The following is a 25,783-nucleotide window of genomic DNA, read 5'->3' on the forward strand; positions in this document are numbered from 1 at the left end:
ATCTCCCCCAGTGGAACAACAGCACAAGAGGGAGGAACAATCTGCTGCTCTTGGATCTATAAGAGACAGCAATTGTTTGAATCATTCTTCCAATTAGTGTAATAGGAGTTTACATATTTCAATCGCCAAATGAGTGACAAACGCATTATCAGTGGTCATCAGGGTAGCCACGCTCACAAATGGTGTAACAGAGGAGGGAATGAAAAGAGGGGACTATTGCTGACTGGGGAAACTTGTATGTCTCCATGGTGTGTGGATAGTGGAGCTGTCTGTCACAGCGGTTGACTGTTAAGCTACCTACACACTATACAATTATTAGGCCTATTTGCCAATAATCTGGAAATCGGCCTCATTTATTGTATAGTAAGTGATCGTTTTAGCCTTTCTGCTAAAACGCATTCCTTTGATTATCCGATCTGTCGGTCAAGACCGAAAATCTCGGCCACAATTTTCCGATATTGTGCAGTGTGTGTACATTCTCAATAATCTGTCCATATTTCCTATGCTTTTTCCTGATTATTTTCCTTTTGGGCGGACATATGCAAATTCACTGTGAAATTCCCCAGGTATTTCATTTAAATTGTATAGTGTTTAGCACAGATATCCGGAATGTGATTTTATTAAAAAATCATCCCAATTATTGATATGATTAAAAAATTGCATAGTGTGTACCTAGCTCAAGTCCAAAAGTCGGCCGATGGTAGGGCACATTGTGCAGATCAAATGGCAAAGGCCAAGCAATGGAACAGATGACACAGACTTGCACACACTCCAGCTGAAGTATGGTTGTGGGAGACAGTGCCGGCTGACAGCAGGTAAGCTTCCAATGAAGTGCCAGATATAACTCCACCCGTACTGAGGGACAGGGAGGTAATGCCGTTGGAGGGGTTTCCGACAGCAGCCAAGCACCCGTAGACCAAGATAGGTTGTGTAGGAACACCATGAGGACCCAAACACAGATAGATCTTCCAACAAGTAACGATACTAGGAAGTAACTTCTGGGGCCTTTTCAGAAGCAAGAAGACAGATCCTGTAGGCGATCCCTAATGGTTAGCATTGTAATGATTTCTCCACATGTTTTGTTTCTGTCTGTAATTCCTATTTTTAGAAGCAGTAATTTGTTTTATGTAATGGATACATAAATAATACCTTGCATTTGACTCGTTGACTAAATATTTAATTAAACTTTTATCCATTTAAATATCTGAATCCATAATTTATTTTATTAATGCAGATTATGCCAAAGGGTTTGGAGGGCGTTATGGTGTACAGACTGACCGCGTGGACAAGGTGAGCATAACACCTAACTATACAATGAATATTGTTACAGAAAGTGACATTGGGCCTGATTCAGAGATCTACGCAAACCTGATGGTTTGTATACATCTCCAATGGTTCTGGGTCTGCACAGGTGCAGCATGTGCAGAACGGGGCCTGCGTGTTCACTCATAGACCCCCCTTAACCACAGCATGATTGACATGCTGCAGCATTTGGGGGGCAGAGCAGGGGAAGAGACCGGAATGGTCTTCTAAAACAGGGGGCATCGCCACTATTGTGGAGGCGTGCTGAGCCCAGGGTCTGCGTTGGCGGGTGCAGACTTCCTGGAACCGGCTGTACAGTTCCAATGGCAGGGCTGAGTAAGTCTCAGTTTACGTAGCCTGGCCAAAACAGCAACCATCGCTATCAATGGTGATCCTACTGACACCTTATGGCTGCATTTCTATTTAGTTGGATAGTGCGATACTGCCTATCTCTGAATCCAGCACTGTAGAGATGCAAATATGATTATGAGCAGTAATAATGCTGTTTATCCACTATGCAGAAGTAGTGGTATAAGCACTGCTGCAGCCTTTCCAACTAAATGTTGCCCACTAAACTATCTAACCACCAGTACTTACCTGCAAAAATGGAGGTTTGCATTCAAATCTAAATGATTCCATTGGTTTCACTTTCTACATATGCATAGGATAGTGACCACGATGTACGTATAAACCACATAGCTATATACTGTACAACAGTGACAGTTATGATATTGGTTGATTGTAAGTCACTAATACAGCAGTAGTGGTTACATGACATATAAGAGACGCGTATTCAATATCTGGGGGATACCTGGTAATAACGCTACATCTTTCTGGCCATGTGACACATCTCTCATTTCTGTTCTCACAGTCTGCCGCAGGGTTTGGTGAAATTGAATCACCCAGTTCTGCATATGAGAAAACACAGCCTCTGGAAGCCAGTGAGTCTTCAAATATATATCATTAACATGGTCATTACAGAATATACAGTATGTCTTGTAAATGTGTTTGACAAACATTAGGCACACATTTATTTATATAATTATAATGCACCGAATACATATTTTTTTGACATTGAAATATTAGGATTAAGGCATTGACGCTGGCGCCATGTACTGATGTGCTTGCTGTATGGCGAGGCAATGTTCTGCGTTGCTCTCATTATTACGTATCGCATCTGTTTTAGTGACAAGTGGAGCTCAGAATCTTCGGTCTCGTTTTGAGAACATGGCTAAGACAGCAGACGAAGAGACCCGACAGAAAGCAGAAGAAGAGAGAGCAAGGCGACAGAAGAGAGAGAAGCTGGAAAGAGAGGAAAAACTAAAGAAAGAGGTGAGATAGGGAAGCGGCTGGAGGTTTGTATGAGTGACCTGTCAGAAAGAAGGCCAAAAAAAGAAGCTTATGACATAATAATCAGAACAGGGTAGGTGAAGTAGGACTGAAGAACCATGGAAGATTCAATCAAAGCTGTTGTCAGGGCTATGCCCAACCATTCAACTTTGTGCTGGGAAAAAATAATGTGGTAAATAAGGAATCCAGTGATTTAAACAATAGTAACATGAACATTTTGAGTTGTGTATTTTTCTCTATATGAGCAACATGCCGATTTTCAAACTGCTTGTATGTAGTATGTATGTGTATTGCTTACTTGTGCCTCATTATGCCTGGAGAAGATGGAGTTAGATTAGATTACAAATATACAGAAAAAAGGATATCAGTGGTAAAATGCAGGCAGGTTAGGGTTAGGCTGCGGGTGGGGGGGGGTAGTCTGCGGGAAAGGTGGGTTAGGGGTAGGGTTAGGGGAAAGGTTAAATTACTTATGTGCATGCATCAGGATTTCCAACCTTCAGGATTCCAGCACTGGGATTCTCACCGCCGGGATTGCAGCAGCTTCAGAGTAGTTAAACACCACATCATGGCATAGGATTTAATATATGTGCAAGTTATATAATTACCCTTTTTTGTTTTGTAGACACCACAGAGCTCAGAACTTGTCCAGTCTCAAAAGCAACCAGTCCCCGTTCCTGTCCCAACTCCCCGTGTCTTTCCAGGGTCCACAAATCTTGCTAAAGAAGTAAGTTTCTTCTTCTAGATCAAAGGATTACTATACCTATGAAATATACTGTGAAATACTCTCATCACTCGAATTATATTTTGTACTGTCTTCATTTAGATATCACTGGATCCCGACTATGATTTACCTCCTGTTGTCCCTCCCAAACTCCCTGGTATGATGATGGCTCCTGAATCAACTCCAAATGAAATGTGGAATGAGGAACAGACTTATGAAGACATTCCTGTCTGCCCGCAAGCCACAGAAGATGTGTATGAAGCCATTCCAGACCCCCCGCCTAGGTTTCAGGAGGAAGACAATGAAGACTATGACACTATCATAGATCCTTCAGATGCAACCAGCGAAGATCTTTATGAAGAACTACCACAAGAGGAAGAGGTGCATGAAAAAGGTGAGGAAGCCATATATATTGTTTTTCTTCTCAATTACACACTATATATGTGCTGTGAAATGATTATTGATATGTTATTGGGTAATACATATATCTGTCATCAACTGATGTTGGAATTATATAGAGTAAGCAAGTTTACAGTTGCAAAATATGCATTGGAAAGAAAAGTCAGATAGGGTTGGCATATATCTCAATTCAAGTTGATATTCTGCAATGGATATAGGAACTATATGTCACTGCTCTTACTAACCAAGTTCTGATAGCGGCTGTCCCCACAGCTTTCCTTGCTTCCTATTCCCGGCGGGCTTTTCCTGCACTTATCATGATGCCGATGCCATCACCTCTGTTTATAGGAACTGGCACACAGCTGTTGGGCAGATTTGTACTTGTGGTGATGGAGACAACTCTTTTGAATGAATGCCTCTATTTAAACCTCAGGCTGTTGCACACTGAAGTATTGAAATAATTAGCACCACCTGTTAGGAGATCCGGAATACATGCACTGTTAGGTGTCCCTGAGAACTGAGTTTTAGAAACACTGCTATAGACCATCTATAATTATTAATACTGGATTACATATACTACCCAGTGTATAAGGAGACCAGTTGTACATATATGTGACGAGCAGGTGCTAGGCCTCCAATGCTGTAGAGTGTAGGGGATTTGGATTATGGAATGGTGCCCATATCCCAAAAATAAACATTCAGCTCATAAGGGCTGGCTCTTCTGCTGCATCTAACGGCTTACTGTGGTCACTAGCCCTGTATATTTGTCTTGAGCATTATATACACTGCGTTTAGTATGACACAGACTATAGCGTGTTAAGTGCTAATTATGCCCTCTTCATGGGTTGGTCACACTCGCCCTAATATCTAGCATTTGGAAACCCCCTTCTGGAAATCCTGTATTTGTCCCTACTGTCCTCTCACAATATTACCGTTAACTGATTTATATAAAGCACTAGCGACTGTACAAGCATCAGTATTATACTGCAATTAATTAAATTGTTTTGATCAGGGACGAACTGGGGCTGTACATCAGCCCTGGCAGTCCACCCTGTGTGCGCGTGCAAAGGGGGAGTGGTTTAGTTTCAAGGGGGCGTGCCATGAGTCACGGGGGCCTGTCTCGCGGCACTCCCCCCTCTCTTCCTGGCCCACTGCCGCCACCCCTTCCCTCCCCCAGAGCTAATACTCTGCATCTGGTGACTTTAGGTGGCGGGCGGGGGTACTACCGCCCTCCTCGAACCGGTCCAGAGACCATCAGCCTTTCTGACAAATGCCAGGTGGCCAATCCGGTCCTGGTTTTGATGTACATGATTAAACCATGAGCTAACTCTAATACATCTACTTTCAGTGCCTTCTACAAATATCAGTCAGGCAGGAGCCTCAGGGATCTCTGCTGTTGCCTTGTATGATTATGAAGGAGGTAAGTAAGTGATTGGTGTTTTAGACTTGAAACCATGTGTGATTTTAGAGTTACCAGTATAACAAGATTATGAGGTTGTGTGTACATCTCTGACCTCTAATGTTGTGTGAGTTTAGGGTGTACTTGTGTTATACTGTATGTTATAATGGGCTCTGACTGTGTGGACAGAGGAGTGTGCGGTTCTGTAATTGTCAGTCCTGATGGTTATTTTATAGCAGAACATATGAATTATTTTGTGCTATGCATTGTATGCAAATGCTTTAGTTTGTCCCAGCAGTAGATGAATAGGTGCAAATCCACATTACACTTCTGGGAACTGCCCTGTAAAATCACTCTGCACCAAATTTTGCAGAATTGTGGTTCATCTGGGAATGGATATGTAAAAAATACCATTTCTATGTCCTAACATTTTTGTCTTGAATAAATTATGAAAGTGACAGGACAGTGGGATTATCTATATTGTATATGCCACTATTGTATATAATAATGTTATTATATGATTAGTAGAACTGATTCTATAAATTTGCCTTCCTGTATAAAATGAGCTTAGAAGGTGTAGCAGGCATCTCATAGCAAGTCTAGGTTCTCTCTCCACATACCCAACCCTCTACACCACATCAGGGGATATAGAAAACACAAGCCTTTTTCTGGGGAAAAAAATGTATGCATTCCCTGCTAAACATGAAACCCCAATTTGAATGTGTTCTCTTTATCGCTTGAATCTTCTCTACACATGTTATCTTCCAAAATGAAATCTAATTTTTAAATATAAGCATGATAAAGGGTGAAAATGATTCAACATTTTGATTGCTACTCTGCACTTTTTTATATAAATTGCATAATTTACACAAACATTTTATCTCCCTGTTACAAAACATCATTAGGTGGCATACACGGGGCGATAAAGCAGGCGATCCGACTGATTGGTGCTATTTGCCTGCTATATCACACCATGTATGGCCCTGATGTCAGGCCGAGCGCGCTCCCGTACACCGCACCCCCTGATCTTACTGCAGGACCATAAGTTCAGGGGATGCGATGTGCAGTCCCATGGATTTCTATGCGGGTGACAGCCGGGGAGCCGGCATATCGGGCGGTCGGCCACTTGATCGCACCGTGTGTGCGGACCGCCCGATATGTCGGGCAACGGATCCCCTATCGCCTCGCACGGTGCCATCGCACCGTGTATGGGGGCCTTTAGAGTTTTCTGCTTCAATTACTTTTTTATGTCAGTTCTGTATCTCTTTGTGCATGTGATTGAGGACTGAGGGCCTGATACAGAGATATCTGTTAATTCCTGGTTGTACTCTGCTTCCTATGCTATCACCACCTGGTATATAAAAGAAAATGCTTAATTATTCAAATTAAGCTATTATTTTACTACTTCAAACCATTTTAAAACCAAGCTCCAGGTGCAGTGCACAGGTGTAACTTGGCAATGCCGGCTCATGCATGCACAGGAGGGAGTAAGCCTATGCTTGTTGCATCACCCGGGAACAGACCACTGGGGCTTGCAGCACTTGTACATCTGTGTGCAACTGTGTCTGAATAAAAAGGGCTCCGATATCAGCAGCCTCGACTTTTGCTCACAAGTTCCATTGTGCATCATCTGCGTCTTTGTATGTGTGTTATACCAATTCCTGTGCGATTGAAGTCACAGCCTAGCGTATCTAGGGCCTGATACAGAGACGGACGCTCTGAAAGAGCGCTCGATCTGAATCAGGGCTTTTTTTTTTTTTGGTGTGGCCTCCTGGCCTCTCGCATAGCTGTGGGTGACCACTAAATAACAGCTATTGCGATCGGCCAGGATGATGGTCGCGATGGTCAAGACCATCGGAACTTGCGACGAGACCCTTGTGGTGGGGTCTCGTGGCCGCAAGCCCCACAGAGCTTCCGGCTCTAATAGAGCCGGAGGCTCTCCCACTGACATCACTGGTGATATCAGTGGGGCCGCCCACAAACGGCAGGCGTTCGCTTGGGAAGCCACCCCCCACCACGCCTACAAAACGGGGCGAGCTGTCGATCAACATCGACAGCCGCCCCTTTTGTAGTGAGCCACGGAGCGAGAGAATTTCTCTCTCGCTCCGTGGCTTGCGCGTGCACAGAGCCCACCATCGACCCGCTTGCGAGCACTGAAGCGCTTGCGAGCGGATCTAAATCAGGCCCCTAGTACGCTGTGATCTCCTTTTCACTGCATCTGTGATGTGACAAAGAAATAGAATTGAAAGAAAAATATGGTGCACTATTCGTGTTGGAGCGTCTCAGTCGCACTCAGCATATCCCACCGTGGGCCTGATTCAGACCTGCTCGCGAGCGCTGAGTGCTCGTAAGCGGGTCGATGTTGGCCCACTGCGTATGTGCACGACAGAGCCGGCTCCGTCGTGCGCATGCGCGAGACCCGGATAGCGACGGGCAAGCCGTCGCTCCGGATCTCGTACCAAAGGGGGCATATGCTGTCGATGGTGAGTGACAGCATGCCCCCTTTGGTGGGCGTGCCGGGGGCGTGGCTGCCCAGGCGGAGGCGTTCCCATGGCTTGCGGCAACGAGACCCTACCACAAGGGTCTCATCGCAAGCCCGATGGTCGCGATGGTCTTAACCAACGCGACCATCTTCCTGGCCGCTCGCTATAGCTGTGGGTGGTCACCCACAGAGGCCGCTCTAAAAACTAAGAAGGACGGCCCTGATTCAGAGCGAGCGCTCTGTCAGAGCGTCCGGCTCTGAATCAGGGCCCGTATGTGTAATGATGATCAGTGTGTGAGGACACCTCTGTAGTCATAATTAAAGTTTTCCTATACAAAGCTGTAACTAATAGGTACAATGGCACCAATTGATTCTGAAAAAAATAGCTTGGTTCCAAAATCTGCAAATATGGGAACATGTGGTGTTGTGTAAGGTAAAGTGCATGAAAAGGGAATCGGTATGAAATACCGCCAGCTGCATGGTTCGATTCCTGGCAGCGCCTGGCCGACCAAAGCAGAGTTCCCGGCAGCGAAAGCCCAACAGCACTGGAAATCCCGATCGTCGATAGGTAAGTATTGACTAACCTAACCTAACCCCCTAAACCTAACCCTCCTTAGGGGTAATCCCCCCTCTAAGTGCCTAATCCTAACCCCCCCCCTTCCCCGCTGCCTAAACCTAAGTCCCCTGGGGGGGTGCCTAACCCTAAGTCCCACCCGGGTGCCCTAAACCTAAAGCGCGGCTGTCCGCTCACGGAGCCCGGCATCCCTTCGATCGGCAAGCCCGATTGTATAGCATGAAAAGGTACAGTACCAACAAATGAAAAACGAAGAATAACTAAAATTACTGTACATTTATATATTGGCTGATTTTGGAACTAAACTTCTTTTTCACTGTATCCTTCTCCCATGCCTTGAATAGTATACTTATTACATTTGGTGGCATTCCATATTAAGGCCCCGTTGTACTTAATTAAATAAAACTTTACAATATTAGAAATACTGCTCTTTCCAGCTTCATTTATTGCTTAGATTATTCCCAAAGTAAGCAGCCCTTAGGACTGTCTTTATGGGTGTCATCCCTGTGAGTCTGAATTATTCGGAACATTTTAGTAAATTAAGAAGTTACAGTGAAGTAAATTAATGCCTAAGCCCCAAAGCTGTAAGAAATTGGATAGTGTTAAAAGCATCTAAAATTAGGGCACACACACATGGAACACACAGAAACACAGAAAAGAAATGGGTAATAACATCCACAATGTGATGGGCCTGATTCACAGGTGTACACATTTTACAAAGGGGAAAGTTTTACCGGGTACCAAGATTCAGAGGGGCCCCTCCCTAAGGGGTCGCTGTCTGTCAATAGAAATAATTTATTAAAAGCTTGCCAGCCCTATGGCCCGGCGCAGCTAGAGGAACAAGGTTAAACATAACCGCCCCCTGGTGGTTTCTCTCACGCGCTGAGTGTTAAATGGCGAGAAACCACCAGTGAGCATCTGCCATGGATCCCATTTAGAGGCAAACAACAATTTAGGGGCGATATATTCCACGGCAGTGGTCGAAGTGGGAATTTTGAAGTAGGGGTATTCAAGATCTAAGGATGTACTTATGAGCACGCCAAAGACGCGCACATGCTGGGAAAGGGGGCATGGTCACTCAAAAGTGTGTTCTTAAGACTCGCCCCATTTTCATCAATATAGTGTGCACACCATAGTATCCCTTATACACACAATAGTAGTGCCCATTATAACACACTAGCTGAAGTACCCAGCATTGCCCGGGTTTAAATTTTCAAGTTATTAAATTTGATTATGTGATGTTGTCCAAATCCATCCAGTGGAAGACCCAGAACAAGCTCCCTGGGTCAAAGTTCTGCCCGGCGCACTCCGCCTTGAGATCTGACAGGGACCCCATTAGGCATCCAAGACCAATTGTCACCCCCCCCTGTGAAGTTTTCATCTAAATCCATCCAGTGGAAGGCCCAGAACAGGCTCCCCGGCTCAAAGTTCTGCCCAGCGCATACATACGGGAGGTCCGACCGGAACCTCAACCCCCTAGTATGTCTTCTGGGATCCAATGTTACCACTCTGTGAAGTTTTTGTCCAAATTATGTGATGTCATTCAAATCCATGCACTGGAAGGCCCAGAACAGGCTCCCTGGGTCAAAGTTCTGCCTGGCACACTCTACTGTGAGGTCTGACCGGGACCCCAACCACTCCATTAGACATCCCAAACCAATTGCCACCCCTCTGTGAGGTTTTCATCCAAATCCATCCAGTGGAAAGCCCAAAACAGGCTCCCCGGGTCAAAGTTCTGCCCAGACTGCGCAGACAACCCAGCTCAAGTTCTGCCCAGTGTACACAAATTGTAGGTCCGACTGGGATCTCAACTCCCTAGTATGTCTTCTGGAATTTACATGCCCCTTGCCCTGAGCCCATACACACGTTAATAGAGTGATGGAAAGCATTTAATACGTAGGTTGGAAGCAGTACATGAGTAGTCTTGGTGGCAGGACTGAGAGGTTATAATCAGTGAGGAGGAAAGACTGCGGTCACCAGTTGAACGGAGTGGGCGGGAGGGGGTGTGGAAGGAAATGAGGTTGGAGAGGGAGGAGGGTGAGGGAGTTTTCAAGGTTAAGGTGAGGAGTTTAAACTGGATCCTTTAGGGAGCCAGTGGAGGGATTCGTAGAGGGGAGGTAATGACAGAATGGTGTGACATATAGATCAGTCTAGCCACACCATTAAGGAGAGATTGGAGAGTAGAGAGGCAGTTGTTACTGTCAATACTCATTGTAACAGTTCCAGCTAGCAGGGTGATCGGATGTGATAGCTTAGAAATTGAATTGAGGTTAGCCGGATTCTCATGTAATCAAATACTGTATTTGTGTTAACACAGCTTCACTATGGGCTTTATTTGTAACATGAACAGCAGAAAAATAACAACCTTGTCTTGCAAATTATTTTATTATCAGTAACCCATTAACAGCTATTAACAGGGGCAAACGCAGGATTTGTAAGAGGGGTTTCTGCATATGTATGTATATGTATACAATTTATATATATATATATAAATAAAAGCATGTAGACAGGCACTCATTGAATGAACAACATGCCGTGGTGCCAGCTATAGTATTATATAAGCCATGTCTCCTGCTCTGAGTAGCAGGAATAAGCGGCACTCATCCGGACTTAGCAATGAAGTAAAGATGTTTTATTCCAGCGTGAACCAACGTTTCAAGGCCTAAACGGCCTTTTTCTCAAGGTGTGCATAACAAAACAAAACAACAGTGCTTACCTTTATACAAGAAGATCACAAATGAAAAAACGTCTGTCCAACAGCGCGCCTCCGTGCGGCGGGAGTCGCCCCCTGATGACGTCATCAGACGGTGTCATGTTGTGAAGAGAGAGAAAGCTGTCTCCATGGAAACAGATCACAACGGTGTGTGAAAAATTGGCGGAGCCTAGCACACAAGGAGAGCAGTGCTGTGGGAGACGTGAATAAACAAAAACAACCAAATGACATGTAGGAAAAAGAATTGACATATCGCAGATTAAAGAAGTGCAGTGTAGCTGCACATGATAATAGCATGAAAAATAATAACATGAAAAATAATAAATGATACATGGATAAGCCAAGAACACGAATATATACATACAAACATTCACATACTAGCAAAAATACATAATGTATATATATATATATATATATATATACAGGTAGGTGCATAAATATTGGGACATTGACAGAATTTTCATATTTTGGCCTCTATTCACCACCACAATGGCTTTGAAATGAAACAAACAAGATATGCTTTAACTGCAGACTTTCAGATTTAATTTGAGGGTAATTACATCCAAATCAGTTGAACGATGTAGGAATTACAACGGTTTCTATATGTGCCTCCCACTTTTTAAGGGGCCAAAAGTAATGGGACTAGCAACTCAAAAGCTATTTCATGGACAGGTGTGGGCTATTCCCTCGTTATTTCATTATCAATTAAGCAGGTAAAAGGTCTGGAGTTGATTCTAGGTGTGACATTTGCATTTGGAATCAGTTGCTGTCGACTCTCAATATGAGATCCAAAGAGCTGTCACTATCAGTGAAGCAAGCCATCATTAGGCTGAAAAATCAAAACAAACCCATCAGAGAGATAGCAAAAACATTAGGTGTAGCCAAATCAACTGTTTGGAACATTCTTAAAAAGAAAGAACACACCGGAGACCTCAGCAACACTAAAAGACCCGGAAGACCACGGAAAACAACTGTGGTGGATGACAGAAGAATTATTTCCCTGGTGAAGAAGAACCCCTTCACAACAGTTGGCGAAATCAAGAACACTCTCCAGGAGGTAGGTGTATATGTGTCAAAGTCAACAATCAAGAGAAGACTTCACAAGAGTGAATATAGAGGGTTCACCACAAGATGTAAACCATTGGTGAGCCTCAAAAAACATGAAGACCAGATTAGAGTTTGCCAAACAACATCTAAAAAAGCCATTACAGTTCTGGAACAACATCCTATGGACAGATGTGACAAAGATCAACTTGTACTAGAGTGATGGGAAGAGAAGAGTATGTAGAAGGAAAGGAACTGCTCATGATCCAAAACATACCACCTCATCAGTGAAGCATGGTGGTGGTAGTGTCATGGCGTGGGCATGTATGGCTGCCAATGGAACTGGTTGCCTTGTATTTATTGATGATGTGACTGCTGACAAAAGCAGCAGAATGAATTCTGAAGTGTTTCGGGCAATATCATATGCTCATATTCAGTCAAATGCTTCAGAACTCATTGGACGGCGCTTCACAGTGCAGATGGACAATGACCCTAAGCATACTGCAAAAGCAACCAAAGAGTTTTTTAAGGCTAAAAAGTGGAATGTTATGCAATGGCCAAGTCAATCCCCTGACCTGAATCCGATTGAGCATGCATTTCACTTGATGAAGACAAAACTGAAGGGAAAATGGCCCAAGAACAAGCAGGAACTGAAGACATTTGCAGTAGAGGCCTGGCAGAGCATCACCAGGGATGAAACCCAGTGTCTGGTGATGTCTATGCGTTCCAGACTTCAGGCTGTAATTGCCTGCAAAGGATTTGCAACAAAGTATTAAAAAGTGAAAGTTAGATTTAGGATTGTTTAGTTTATCCCATTACTTTTGGCCCCTTAAAAAGTGGGAGGCACATATAGAAACCGTTGTAATTCCTACACCGTTCACCTGATTTGGATGTAATTACCCTCAAATTAAATCTGAAAGTCTGCAGTTAAAGCACATCTTGTTTGTTTCATTTCAAAGCCATTGTGGTGGTGAATAGAGGCCAAAATATGAAAATTCTGTCAATGTCCCGATATTTATGCACCTGACTTTGTGATATATATATCACCCACATGACTCTCACACATGGATAGTTACATTTTTGTAATGTATTGTGTAAGTATAGTTGTATTCCCAATTCGGACAGATCCCCCCTCCTCCCCTCCCACACACAGTCACTCCGAGCAGATAACAGACACTTACACTGCACATTACACATAGACATTTGCATTGCAGATTACACAAAGGCATTTACACTGCACATTACACACAGGCACTTGCACTGTACATTACACACAGACACACACTGCAGATTACACTGCACATTAAACACATACACACACTGCCCCTTGCACACTGACACACACTGCACGTTACACATACACTTACACTGCACATTGCACACTGACACACACTGCACATTACACACAGACACTTACACCATACTTGCGGCTGTCCGCTCGCAAGTGGGTCGATGGTCTATGGTCAAGACCATCGCGACCATCATCCTGCACGCTCGTATATGCTGTGGGTGGTGACCCACAGCTATACGAGCGTCCAGGAGGACGCTCCATATTAATGGAGGTGGGCCCTGATTCAGAGCAAGCGCTCTGGTCATAGCGTCCGGCTCTGAATCAGGGCCTATATTTGTTAGTAAAATGCACTGCGCGGTGCGCCATTGAGGGGACCTGTCATGCTCCGCCCCCAGGGCGTAGATCCGCCTATGGGCATATATATTTCCACTCAGGGGTGTGTCCTGTAGTGGCAGGCAAAAACTGTAGTACTAATATCAGTATGGGCAGGGTAGAGGGGTATGAAGGGGCAGCAGAATGCTGATAGCTGATCTTAGTAGTATTGCAGTGTAATAGTTTACAATGGGCACCAGCAATGACACTTGCAGGGTGAGGTGACTCTGGCATTGGTGGGGAGGAAAGCATAGGGGGTGTAGGAGGGAGCTGGCAGCTGACCCCCATATAGTAGGATGTAATAGGTGTAACATGAGCAGAAGCAGAAAAATAATCACTGCTTTCTGCTGGGTGAGGTCACCATGGCATGGAGGGGGGTGTATGTAGGATGCTGGCCCTCAGTGTTATTGGGGGTTTAACAGTGAGACATGGGCACCAAAAGAATAATTATTACAGCTGCTAGCAATGCCTACTGCTTTGCAGGGTGAGAGGACCCCTAGCATTGGGGGAGGAGGGGAAGGGGGGGCAGTCACACGCTTCCTTACACATACACTCACACACATACATACAGTCACACACTTATACACAGTGTCCCCCATCCCTGTTACTACCTTACACTGTGTACCGTGTCTGCAGTGCTCCTCTGAGTCCTCTCCCTCATGCTGCTTGAGTCAGCCTGCTGCACAGTGCCATGGAGCTCCACCCCCAACCCCTGCACGGACTTCTCCCTCTTCTTTCAGTTTTAGTTTCTGATAATAATTCTGTATAATCCAAGGCTGGGGGGGGGGGGGAGCCCAATAGAGGGGATACATAGAGCACACCTCCCTGGTCTGTCCTCTCCCCTCCCCAAATCTGGCTCCTGCATTCCTTTCCATCCCTCCGCCGCCCGGTTATCTCTTTGTCCGCAACGCAGCTCCCATCACAGGTTACACCCTCCCGCCTACACTACACTATAACTATCAGTAACTATTACTTACTTGCAGAGGAAGAAGGAGTTGTAGCCGCTGCTGTCTGTCCCCGTTATAGCAGGAGAGAATGGACATCTCTGTCTGTACTGGCAAGTCACCCAGAAGGCTCTGCTTGCTGGGGGAGGCGGCAATGTTACCCACAACCCCGCGGTGAGTGGCCAGGCATACTGCTGTCATGTCCTTCCCCTGTCACATCCGGACCTGCGCATGCAATGTCCAGGATTTCAGACGGAGCTGTGGAGAATGCGGGGTATTCAATAGTTTTGCGGGCAGCGGGAGGCTTGTCAAAAAAACGGGAGCCTCCTGCAAGATGCGGGAGGGTTGGCAAGCATGATTTACACTGCACATTACACACAGACACTTACACTGCACATTATACACTGACACACACTGCACATTACACACAGACACTTACACTGCACATTACACAGACACACTGCACATTGCACACTGACACACAGAGCAGATTACACACAGACACTTACACTGCACATTATACACAGACACTCAGAGCAGATTACACACACACTCGGACTACAGACCATCCCCCCCCACACCCATGGTATAAACAGAGCTGGGAGGTACAGTACCTGTGATGATGTTTGTGGATGTGCTAATTACATGCTGTCCGACATCACTGGCACTCAAAGGCACATGGGAGCTGTCAGGGAGGAGCTGCAGCAGCTCCCCTGTACTGCTCAGCCATCTCCATAGCTACGTAGAAGCTGCCCAGTCGGAGCTCACAGACCGGCCTGATGAGACAGAGACAAAGCTCTCTGTCTCACTTTAAAAACCACTAAATACTTGTGCGCTGCGGGAATGGATTGGCCTGGCAGGGGGGGTTTCTAGGTACTCGGAAACCCCCCCTGTGTGCACTACTGATTTATCAGGCTGTTTTTTTCAGAAGACATGCATAAAATAAATATATCTGCCTGTTTCCAAGATTTTTTAGTATGGGCCCATTTCTCAAACAGTTTAGCGGAGGAGATATTGCAAATATTTCCTGTGTTTATTAAGTACCATAAAGCATCGCCATTTCCAAATATCTTGAAGGGAACAAATATGTTGTCATATTTATCAAACTCTGAAAGGTAGTTTTAACAGAACTTGATGTCAAAATATTGACATGTAGTTAAATTGTTAAACACTTCAAGATGTCTCTTACAGTATCTGTGTGTTATTGACTGTGAATGACTTGTCACATGTCTAATGCTGGGTACACATGAAAAAATTTTCTGTCCAACCATCCAACTAGTTGATTGCTTGGAATGAAAATCCGGTAAGGTATGAAAGCAAATGACAATCAGCAATTTGCTCCAAAACGCTGGAAAATGGACAAAACTGTTGTTAGAACAAATTGTTTAGATCAAACATTTAACAAACTTGTCTGACGACCATTTTCATCTGTTTTCTGGCATTTAGGAGCAAATTGCTGATCATCAGTTACTCCCATATGTTACCAGATTGTCATTCCAACCAATCAACTAGTTGGATGGTTGGACAAAAAATCTTTACACTCTAGTACCCAGAGTCTACTGCACATGCACAGAATGCCGGAAAATGGCCGCTGTGGGCATTTTTCCGGCGTTCTGCGCATGTGCAGTAGACTCCGGGCTCACTCGGCTGCCGGCCACCGGGGAGAGAGGAGGGGGCCCCGCACAGGGAGTGCACATGGGCCCCCTCCTCTCTTAAGACGCCCCTGTACGCACCTACTAACTTGTAGGCATCTGCCAATATATCTTACTCCATTTTCAGACTGCATGGAAGAGAAGGATGTTTTCAGATCCCTCCCTTGTGTGGATGTGGTTCTCCCTCTTATTCTTGTTTAAATAAGATATAGGGGCCTATTCATTAAACCTAAAAATTCTCTAGAGATAATTAGGTTTAGAACACGCATGGCGTTCTACCTAAATATAGGTGGAATTCATCATTCCACCTCTCCATAAGTTTCTATTCCGAAAAGCTGTAATTTTTGTGATGACAGCTTTTCAGGAAATAGATACTTTTCCCTGCCTACACTACCTTATCGCATCTGGAAACAGTGCTGCGCATGCGCTGTTACATCTGTAAAACCAGCGCATGCTAGAACTGCCTACAGATGCGTTAAGTTTGTGTACCCCCCCACCCCCCTCCGCTCACCTCCCCGCCCCCCCCCCCCCCGAATTACCTGTCCGCGCAGCAGCCTCCGGCTCCGTCCTGCTGGTCTGTCATGTGGTTTCCCAGCAGACCACATGACAGATTAGAAAAAAGGAAAAAACTTTTTTTTTTTTTCTAAACTTTCTTGTGCTCTGCTGAGGAGCACACATGTCCGACCAGCCTCCGGAGCCTGAGGACGGAGCAGAGCGCCGGAGGGACTCGTCGGGGGACCTGCACACGCGGATACAGGTAAGTCGATTCTGCTATTCGCCACCTCACAGTGGCGAATAGTAACTGCATCAAATTGCGAAAATTGATAATTTTCGGAATTTGATGAATACCACAATTTCCACATCCCCATACTAATGTATGGGGAGTGTGGAAATTAACGCAGGGGAACTTAGCAAGGAGATATCTGTGATATCTCCTGTGCTAAGGGGCCTATTCATCAACACTAAAATAACGTTTTTAAGGACATTTTCCTTAAATAACGTTATTTTGGTATTCATGTAGCCACTTAGCACAGGAGATATCACAGATATCTCATTGCTAAGTTCCCCTGCGTTAATTTCCACACTCCCCATACATTAGTATGGGGATGTGGAAATTGTGGTATTCATCAAATTCCGAAAATTATCAATTTTCGCAATTTGATGCAGTTACTATTCGCCACTGTGAGGTGGCGAATAGCAGAATCGACTTACCTGTATCCGCGTGTGCAGGTCCCCCGACGAGTCCCTCCGGCGCTCTGCTCCGTCCTCAGGCTCCGGAGGCTGGTCGGACATGTGTGCTCCCCAGCAGAGCACAATAAAGTTTAGACATAAAAAAAGTTTGTTTGTTTTTTTCTAATCTGTCATGTGGTCTGCTGGGAAACCGCATGACAGACCAGCAGGACGGAGCCGGAGGCTGCTGCGTGGACAGGTAAGTCGGGGGGGGGGGGTGAGCGGAGGGGGGTGGGGGGGTACACAAACTTAACGCATCTGTAGGCAGTGCTGCGCATGCGCTGGTTTTACAGATGTAACAGCGCATGCGCAGCACTATTTCCAGATGCGATAAGGTAGTGTAGCCAGGGAAAAGTATCTATTTCCCGAAAAGCTGTCATCGCAAAAATTACAGCTTTTCGGAATAGATACTTATGGAGAGGTGGAATGATGAATTCCACCTATAATTAGCTAGAACTCCATGAGAGTTCTAAAGCTAATTATCTCCAGAGAATTTTTAGGTTTAATGAATAGGCCCCTGAGTCTGTTCATGAATACCAAAATAACGTTATTTAAGGAAAATGTCCTTAAAAACGTTATTTTAGTGTTGATGAATAGGCCCCATAGACTCTAGTTTTCTGACTGCCAGGTAACATGCCTTTTGACTTCTATTTTGCTATGAAGATTCTATTTAAAAGCTTTTCTGTTTGACTAGGAACATACAAAGGAAATACAATAGCAGCACATCTAACAGTGCTATGTTGGAAACGATGCCAAACTAAAATGTTATTTGTACTGTATATTAGGGGATGTAGTTAAAATGCCGGAGGACGGGATGCCGACCGCCGATATACGGACGCCGGAATTCCGACCACTGGCAAAATGCCGACTTAACTAGCACCTTTTAGAAGATAATAGCTAGAATCTGTTTGGTTGCTATGGGCAACATCTAAAAACTCTTTTTCAGGGGAAGGCAATGTGAGTCACTCCAATTGCTGTGAAACTATACATTCCAGCATGCCCTTTCACAGTTGTAGCATGCCCTAACAGCAAAACTGCGGCAGGGTTAGGGTATGCTGGGATGTGTAGTTTCACAGCAGCTGGAGTGCTGCACATTGCCTACCCAGGCTGTATTGCAATAATGAGTTTATAGTCTCCGGATGAGCACCACAATAGTATAATGATACGGTACATCTATATCTATATCCTTAATCAGCATGTGCACAATTAGAGGAGGACATAGTGAAGTCTTTTGCGTCTGTGGAAATTGATGTGAATATGACTGGCATCTTCAGACTCTCTCTGGGACAGCACTTTTTGGAAGCGCTGTCTCAGTACAAGAGCATTGATAAATAGGTTAGGAAAACTATAATCATTGCAAAATGCAGCGATAACTATAATTTATTATCAGGCTCAAGTTCCAATCCTCGATAAGTAGACTCATATGAAGTAAAAAAAAAAAGGAACATATACAAAAATAGACAAATCATAGACTTCAGTTGATAGTAACATGATTTGCAAACTTTTATTTATGCTGTAATAATCATATACTGATGACCATGGGGCTTATTCTGAGTCATAGGTGGTAGGTAACGGGGGTGGCTAAGCAGTGCGGGCATGTCGCTGAAAGCCGAGACCATGGTCAGAGGCAGAAACTGCGCCTGCCATAGGGCAGCTGTGAAAATATGCTAATGCTTGCTGCTTTCTCACGTCCATCCACTGGAGCTCTTCTGTGTAAACATTGGTACCATCGACCACTCATGCAGCATTTACACCAGGTGTGACCTGCCGCAGACACTGCAGGGAATGTCCAATTGATCCCCACAGCTAATTGTCGCGTTGGACGGGATTCAATTAGCGGAGATTCCACGCGCGGGTGTCCCTGAGACCACGCGCGCGAGTCCCCGCTGTTTGACTTTACCTAGCACCTCATGTAGGTGCGAGGTAAAATCAGCATGAGGCCGCTCTATTCGCAGTTCTCGCGGAATCCGTGTGTTCTCGCGCTGGAGTCCCGGTCTAATGACATGGGGAAATAGCTACTGTATTTATTTGAATAGCTAAACCCCGCGTCGCGGGACTTTTGCCTGTCAATTAACCGTGGGTGAAATCCCGCGACTAGTTGGATATGCCCCTGCAAGTCTCTTTGCACGCAGTGGGCTCTCAAGCTGCGTGTGCAGTCGCAGTGGCTAATTTATGCAGGCTCAAGCAACAGCGTTCAAACGGACAGGCATGCCTGTGTTTTTCCAACCACAATTGCTTGATCTGCGTACATGGTTGCATTTGCGATCGCTGCTAAATTAGGCCCAAAGATAACGAAGAACTGCAACCCTCTTCTTCCACAAGTAAATTGATACTGATTTATACATATATTGAGTGGATTAGGGATGAGTAAAAGTTCTCTTTGATGATAGCTGAAACTATTGCCCATGTAGACAGTAAACTTTATTTACAAAAATACCCTAACTATGGTCTAATTATCAAATATCTGGCATTATGTAATGATATGTTTCCAGTAAAGTGAGCATGTGTCAACACATAAATTTTCCTTTTTCATATTATCGTGGTTTGTGATTCGCAGGTGGAGATGATGAGATATCATTTGAACCTCAGGATCTAATCACCGATATTGAAATGCTGGACGAGGGATGGTGGACTGGATCCTGCAGAGGTCAGCGGGGTCTCTTCCCTGCCAACTACGTGGATCTTGTACAGTGATATGTTGAATTTGTGTTCTGGATTTAACTCCATTTGCTGTTTGCGAACATGGAAATACTTTACTCTAACAAAGCAATACATTTTTAGAAATTCGAGAAACATATAAGGCCCAATCCTGAATTCCTTCCCACTTTTCTCCCACGCATTTTCCAAGGATTGTGATGATCCCCACCAGTCTGCTAATAGGTTAAGCTCCAGGAAAAATAGGTGGGCTATGTGTTATACTAGCTTCAACTGCGTGGTGACATACAGAATGGGTTCTAACAATCAAAAGGCGGATTCCTTATCCATGCAATTTAAAAAAGTTCAACATCAATATCTGACAGTCCTGCTGATACTACCAGAAAATATGTTGTGCAGTGATACGTTGAGGTTGGTATTATATGTTTCTTGAATTTCTAAAAATATATTGCTTTGTGAAGTATTTCCATGTTCACAAACAGCAAATGGAGTTAAATCCAGGACACAATAGATATTGGATGTCATATAAAGAATGTATAGCTCCAGCCTAAACTATTATTATGCATTTTATAAAGGAGCAAACTGCTGCCTCTCTATGTGAAATAATAATCAACAATAAATTTACCATTTCCTCAGCTTTAATAATATTCAATGAAAAACTGATTTTTCAAAACAGTTTGTTTAGTGTGTAAGATGCTGCGTGTTTTATGACAGTGTGATAATGTGACCTAACAAATATCTTGGGGGACATTTATCAAACCTTCTAAAGAGGACACTTGGAAGTGTTGACATAGCAACTAATCAGATTCTAGTTACCATTTTATAGAATGTACTAGATAAATGAGAGCTAGAAGCTGATTGGTTGCTAAGGATTACACATCCACTTGTCCTCTTGTGGTAAACCATAATAACAATTGGAAGGGCAAGTTAGTGTTATTAACCATGATGTCAGACCACAACCTCTCTCACCGTGCTACTGCCATAACCAACTGCTGATATTTTTGAATTCCTTATTAAATGAATGGCACACGGTTTTCTGGAGGCAGAAATGTTCTGAATCATTCCCCTTCCCAATCCAGCATCAGTTATTCAGTCAGAAGGAAGTGCCTCTTGGGCAAACAACCACCCACACGCTCAAGCCAGTATCCTTGCAAATGATGATGAGGAGTCTTTCTCTCATTGAGATCATTGTTCTAGTTTTGGTAAACTTATAAGCGGAGAGGTGTGATGTAAGAGAATGGATATTACTCTCTGAGGTTTAAAAATTGATGTTATACAAATTTCTGAAGAAAAACATTACACAGTCTTGTATGTTTAATCCAAACTAATACAGAAAAAATATTTAATCTATTATAATTTAAAATGGGGATTAAAGGCAGCACTGTTCAGATGCTTTAACTCTAACTATTTAGAAAAGTAAGGCCCACTCCTGAATTCCTTCCCACTTTTCTCCCACGCATTTTCCAAGCATTGTGATGATCCCCACCAGTCTGCTAAAAGGTTGAGCTCCAGGAAAGACAGGTGGGCTATGTGTTATACTAGCTTCAACTTCGTGGTAACATACAGAATGGGTTCTAACAATCAAAAGGCGGATTCCTTTTCCAGACAATTTAAAAAGGTTCAAGATCAATATCTGGCAGTCCTTATGATACTACAGTACCAGAAGATAAAATAAACCCATTACTGTAGTTTCTCATCAGATCAAGAAAGCTGTTAGAGACAGATTGAGGTGTACAGGAGCTCAGCTCTAGGAGGATGGATGCTTGACCATAAATTCTTGATTGCACATTTCTTTTTCACATTTGTTAAAAACAGTTTTACATCATCATAACTCTACCACTAACTAAAATCCAGGTACCAATAACACCCTTAAAATAGATGCTCGGAAGTTTGTTGGTGGCCACAGTTCACTCAAATGGAGTAACAGTATGTCAAAGATCGCACAATTTCGGCTAGTTACAGGGCTCCCAATGACCTACTTAGTGGCCAATTACAACATATACCAGTTCCCTTTGATTTCATTACTGATCTACATCCATCCAAGGGTTTTACTAATATACTTGTTTTTATGGACAGATACTCCAAAATTGCACATTTTGTTACCTTGACCAAGCTACATACTGCTCCTCAAACAGATTGTTCATTTATCAAAAATATTTTCATATTACATGACTGCCTGGATTCCATAGTATCAGATTGATGTGTACAGGTTACATCTCACTTCTGGAAAGCATTTTGTGACGGCCTTCAAATAAATTGAAATTGTTCTCTAGTTACCATCCTCAGACTAACGGGGAGATGTACTAAGCCTTGGAGAGTGATAAAGGACCAACCAATCAGTTCCTAACTGTCACTTTACAGGCTGTGCTTGAAAAATTACAGGAGCTGATTTGTTGGTACTTTATCACTCTCCACTTTATTTCTCTCCAAGGCTTAGTGTTTCCCCAAAATTAGAGTAAATCAATGTTTGTAACACTAATTATCAGCAGGATAATTGGGCTAAATAATTTTCTTTAGCAGAGTTTGCATATAACAATTCTCAACATGTTTCAACATTACAAAGTCCATTCTTTGCAAACTATGGTTATTATCCTCAACCATTTCCATCTTGCAGCAACTTCAATAATGTATCAGTGTTACATCAAAATGTGAAAGAAACAAGGGGTAAAAATCACAACCAATTAGGATACAAGGACCAAACAAATAAAGGATGCTCACCTGCACTGCTAATGTCTGTAGGAGATAAGGTGTGCCTGTCCACTAAGAATTAAAAATCTCAGCCATCTCCTAAATTCTCTGTTAAATGTATTGGGCATTTTACAATTTCAACCGTATCCTATTCAATCAATGTAAACTCCAGTTACCTTATAGCATGGGAATTCATCCATCCTTTTTTCATGTATTAAATTGGCATCAACCTCAACTAAAATACAAGGACATGAAGAATACATACCAGATCTTTAATCTACAACATTGGTCTATTTGACAAGTTAATATATATATATGGGGTAACCAGGTGCTATTTGGTATATATAAACTAAGTTGTTTGTAAAAAAAATCTATACTAAAAAGCTGCTACCCAATAAATAGCTCTAATATTACTAGTTGCCCATAAACAGATGATATATGAGGTGAATCCTAGAATAATTCACCTCAGGGTGCGCTCATACGAACACCAGAAACAATATAATACATTAATATTTTTTATTTTTAATGAAATACATTAAAAAACATATAAGAAATATTGTTTATATATCAGCAAGATTGGTATATAAGACAATTAGCTCATATGCAACACAATTTATATCCTTTGTACTATATATAAGCAATCAAAATTTTCATTTGTGCAAAAGGTTAAATTATCTCCTTCTAATGATACATTTATCCACGGTAAACAAAAAAAGAGTCTCTAGTCCCAGCAAGGGTGAAGAAATTCCCAATTTTAAAGGGATTAAGTAGCCTCCATACAAATTTGACTTGTTAGTATATCCACTCCAGTAGTATGTACATTCTCCAACCCACACTGTAGCTGGCCGAATACAGTCTGTGGCGCTATTTCATAGGACAGTGGTGGTATAGAAACCTCAGTCACAGTATAATTACCCAGCTCTCCTGATATTTGTTAAATGCAGGAGCGGTGCCGGTCCAAGTAGGTGTTTGTGCCTCGGAGTTTCACGGACAAGGAGTCCTTTATCTGTGTATATCCAGGGAGACTAATGTTTCCTTCAGGGTCTCACCTCACACAGTGGATTAACGTTGTCAGTACGGGAAGCATAACATTCAGCAAGAGACAAAGTTGCAATCTGGATATTGTAAGTATCAGGTATTTGACGCGTTTCTCCGTCACGTGACGGTTTATTCAAGAGGGCATTGTGATCAGGTCTCTATTTTGGGCATCTTAAGTACCCCTTCTAATTCAACTTAAACCAATCGGATTGCTAATTAGAAATTAAAAACAGATGTATCTGATGATCGTTTTTTAAACCGTGTAATAACACTTCATATATAATTCAATAGATTCAAAAGATTAAAATAAACAACTTAATAAACAATTATAGTAATAATAATACATAATATACACGGCTTATTTACAAAGCTCATTAAACAATTCATCATTTATTTACTTATGCTCCTAGAGACAGAGATGAGTCACTTCGTAGTAAGTTACAAATATATCTAAAAACTGCATCAATTGTATAGAAGCTCCGTGGCTCACAGAGCTAATGCTCAGCAATGGGACAAGTTTATATTTTCATAATTTTATTTTAAAAATATAGCTTATTTAGTTCTAAAAACTGCATCAATTGTAAAGTAGCTCCATGGCTCATGGAACTAATGCTCAGCATACAGTGTGTACACATCCTGGGATCAAGTCCCAGTGGGACAACTTTATTTTTTTATAATTTAATTTTTTTTTTAAATTACTTTATTGGTTTTAGAGAGATACAAAACAAAATTAAATTGAAAAGGACAGTCCTAATTTATTCTTAATCTTATAGGGATCTAGTCTAAAGTTGTTACTTAAAACTTATTCCTTATATAAGGTGCCACCCTATATCTAAGGGCTACAATAATAGTAACAGAGCTCTGTGATTCACGGTGTCAATGCACAACACACAATATATAGGCAACCAGGGTTCCAACCCCAATAGGGCTAATTAATATTTTTATATTTTGTTATTTAAAACCAAATATAAGGCTGTCCCAATACATACTTAATCTTATTGAGATTTTATCCAGAATAGTTACTTGAGACTTAATACTTACATAGGGTGCCACCTTATATCCTATAGTTTACAACCCATTAATTAATAAAACTTTTTTTGTAACAGATCCCATTCTCCTTTTAAACAAGAGTTAAAACTAACACTAACAAAAGGCCTTATCACAATATTCATTGATATACAGAGTAATTTGGTTACTTTCCAATCAAATACTATTCATTTCCAAATTTTAATTCAAGCCACCTGGTGTTAGAGTCCCCAATGCAAAGATCCAGAAAGCTTCCCTCCATGATAATTGTCTATACCTGTCCCCGCCTCTCTTGATGGGTGGTATTTGTTAAATACCTTGTATTGATAAGGCATTAATGTCTCCCCCATGTTCTTGCACAACATGGTGAGACACACTATGGAGTGTACTTTTTTTGAGGACATTTCTTCTGTTCTAAAAACCTCATGTTCATAGTTCTAATGGTACGTCCAACATATGCATGAAACCAAATAAATCACATAGATTGATTGGCAGTTAATGTAACTATAGTGAATTTGACATTCTATGATGCAGAGCCAAATTCATTACCTTTTTGTTTTACAAATTTACAGGTAATGCATGAAGTTTTTCCAAACTTAAAATAACTAACCTCCTGAGGTTTGTTTAGTATCCTTTTCTCTAACAAAGAAACTTGGGGACAAGTAGTTCTTTAGATTTTTTGCGTTCTTCAAAATTATTACAGGGTCCTTAGTCAGATGTGGTGCTAAAATTTTATATATTTTTAATTGGGTGTAATTTTTCTTCACAATATTTTTAATTTGATTAGAGCAACTGTTAAATTTAGAGATAAAGAACAGATTAAACTGGGAATCAAATTCTTCCTTTTTATTTTGCATTTTCTTTTAAATGATCTCAGACTTATCCATAGAATCTACTGTTTTA

General features: G+C 42.6%; 1 protein-coding gene across 2 annotated transcripts in view; it reads left to right on the plus strand.

Moving 5' to 3' along the window:
* Positions 1-20,563, plus strand: part of LOC148540550 (hematopoietic lineage cell-specific protein-like) — an 80,229-nt gene extending 59,666 nt beyond the window's left edge. For both annotated transcript variants that reach the window (XM_088444311.1, XM_088444315.1), the window contains exons 10-16: positions 1,235-1,290; positions 2,174-2,243; positions 2,489-2,634; positions 3,275-3,376; positions 3,476-3,767; positions 5,121-5,192; positions 20,031-20,563. In XM_088444311.1, coding sequence (XP_088300437.1) covers positions 1,235-1,290; positions 2,174-2,243; positions 2,489-2,634; positions 3,275-3,376; positions 3,476-3,767; positions 5,121-5,192; positions 20,031-20,167 — 875 coding nt within the window. In that variant the 3' untranslated portion in view covers positions 20,168-20,563. The remainder of the gene's footprint in view (positions 1-1,234; positions 1,291-2,173; positions 2,244-2,488; positions 2,635-3,274; positions 3,377-3,475; positions 3,768-5,120; positions 5,193-20,030) is intronic.
* The last annotated feature ends 5,220 nt before the right edge of the window (positions 20,564-25,783 follow it).

This window comes from Taudactylus pleione, unplaced genomic scaffold (genome assembly GCF_031769625.1).
Source record: "Taudactylus pleione unplaced genomic scaffold, aTauple2 ptg000019l, whole genome shotgun sequence".
Classification (NCBI taxonomy): Eukaryota; Metazoa; Chordata; class Amphibia; order Anura; family Myobatrachidae; genus Taudactylus; species Taudactylus pleione.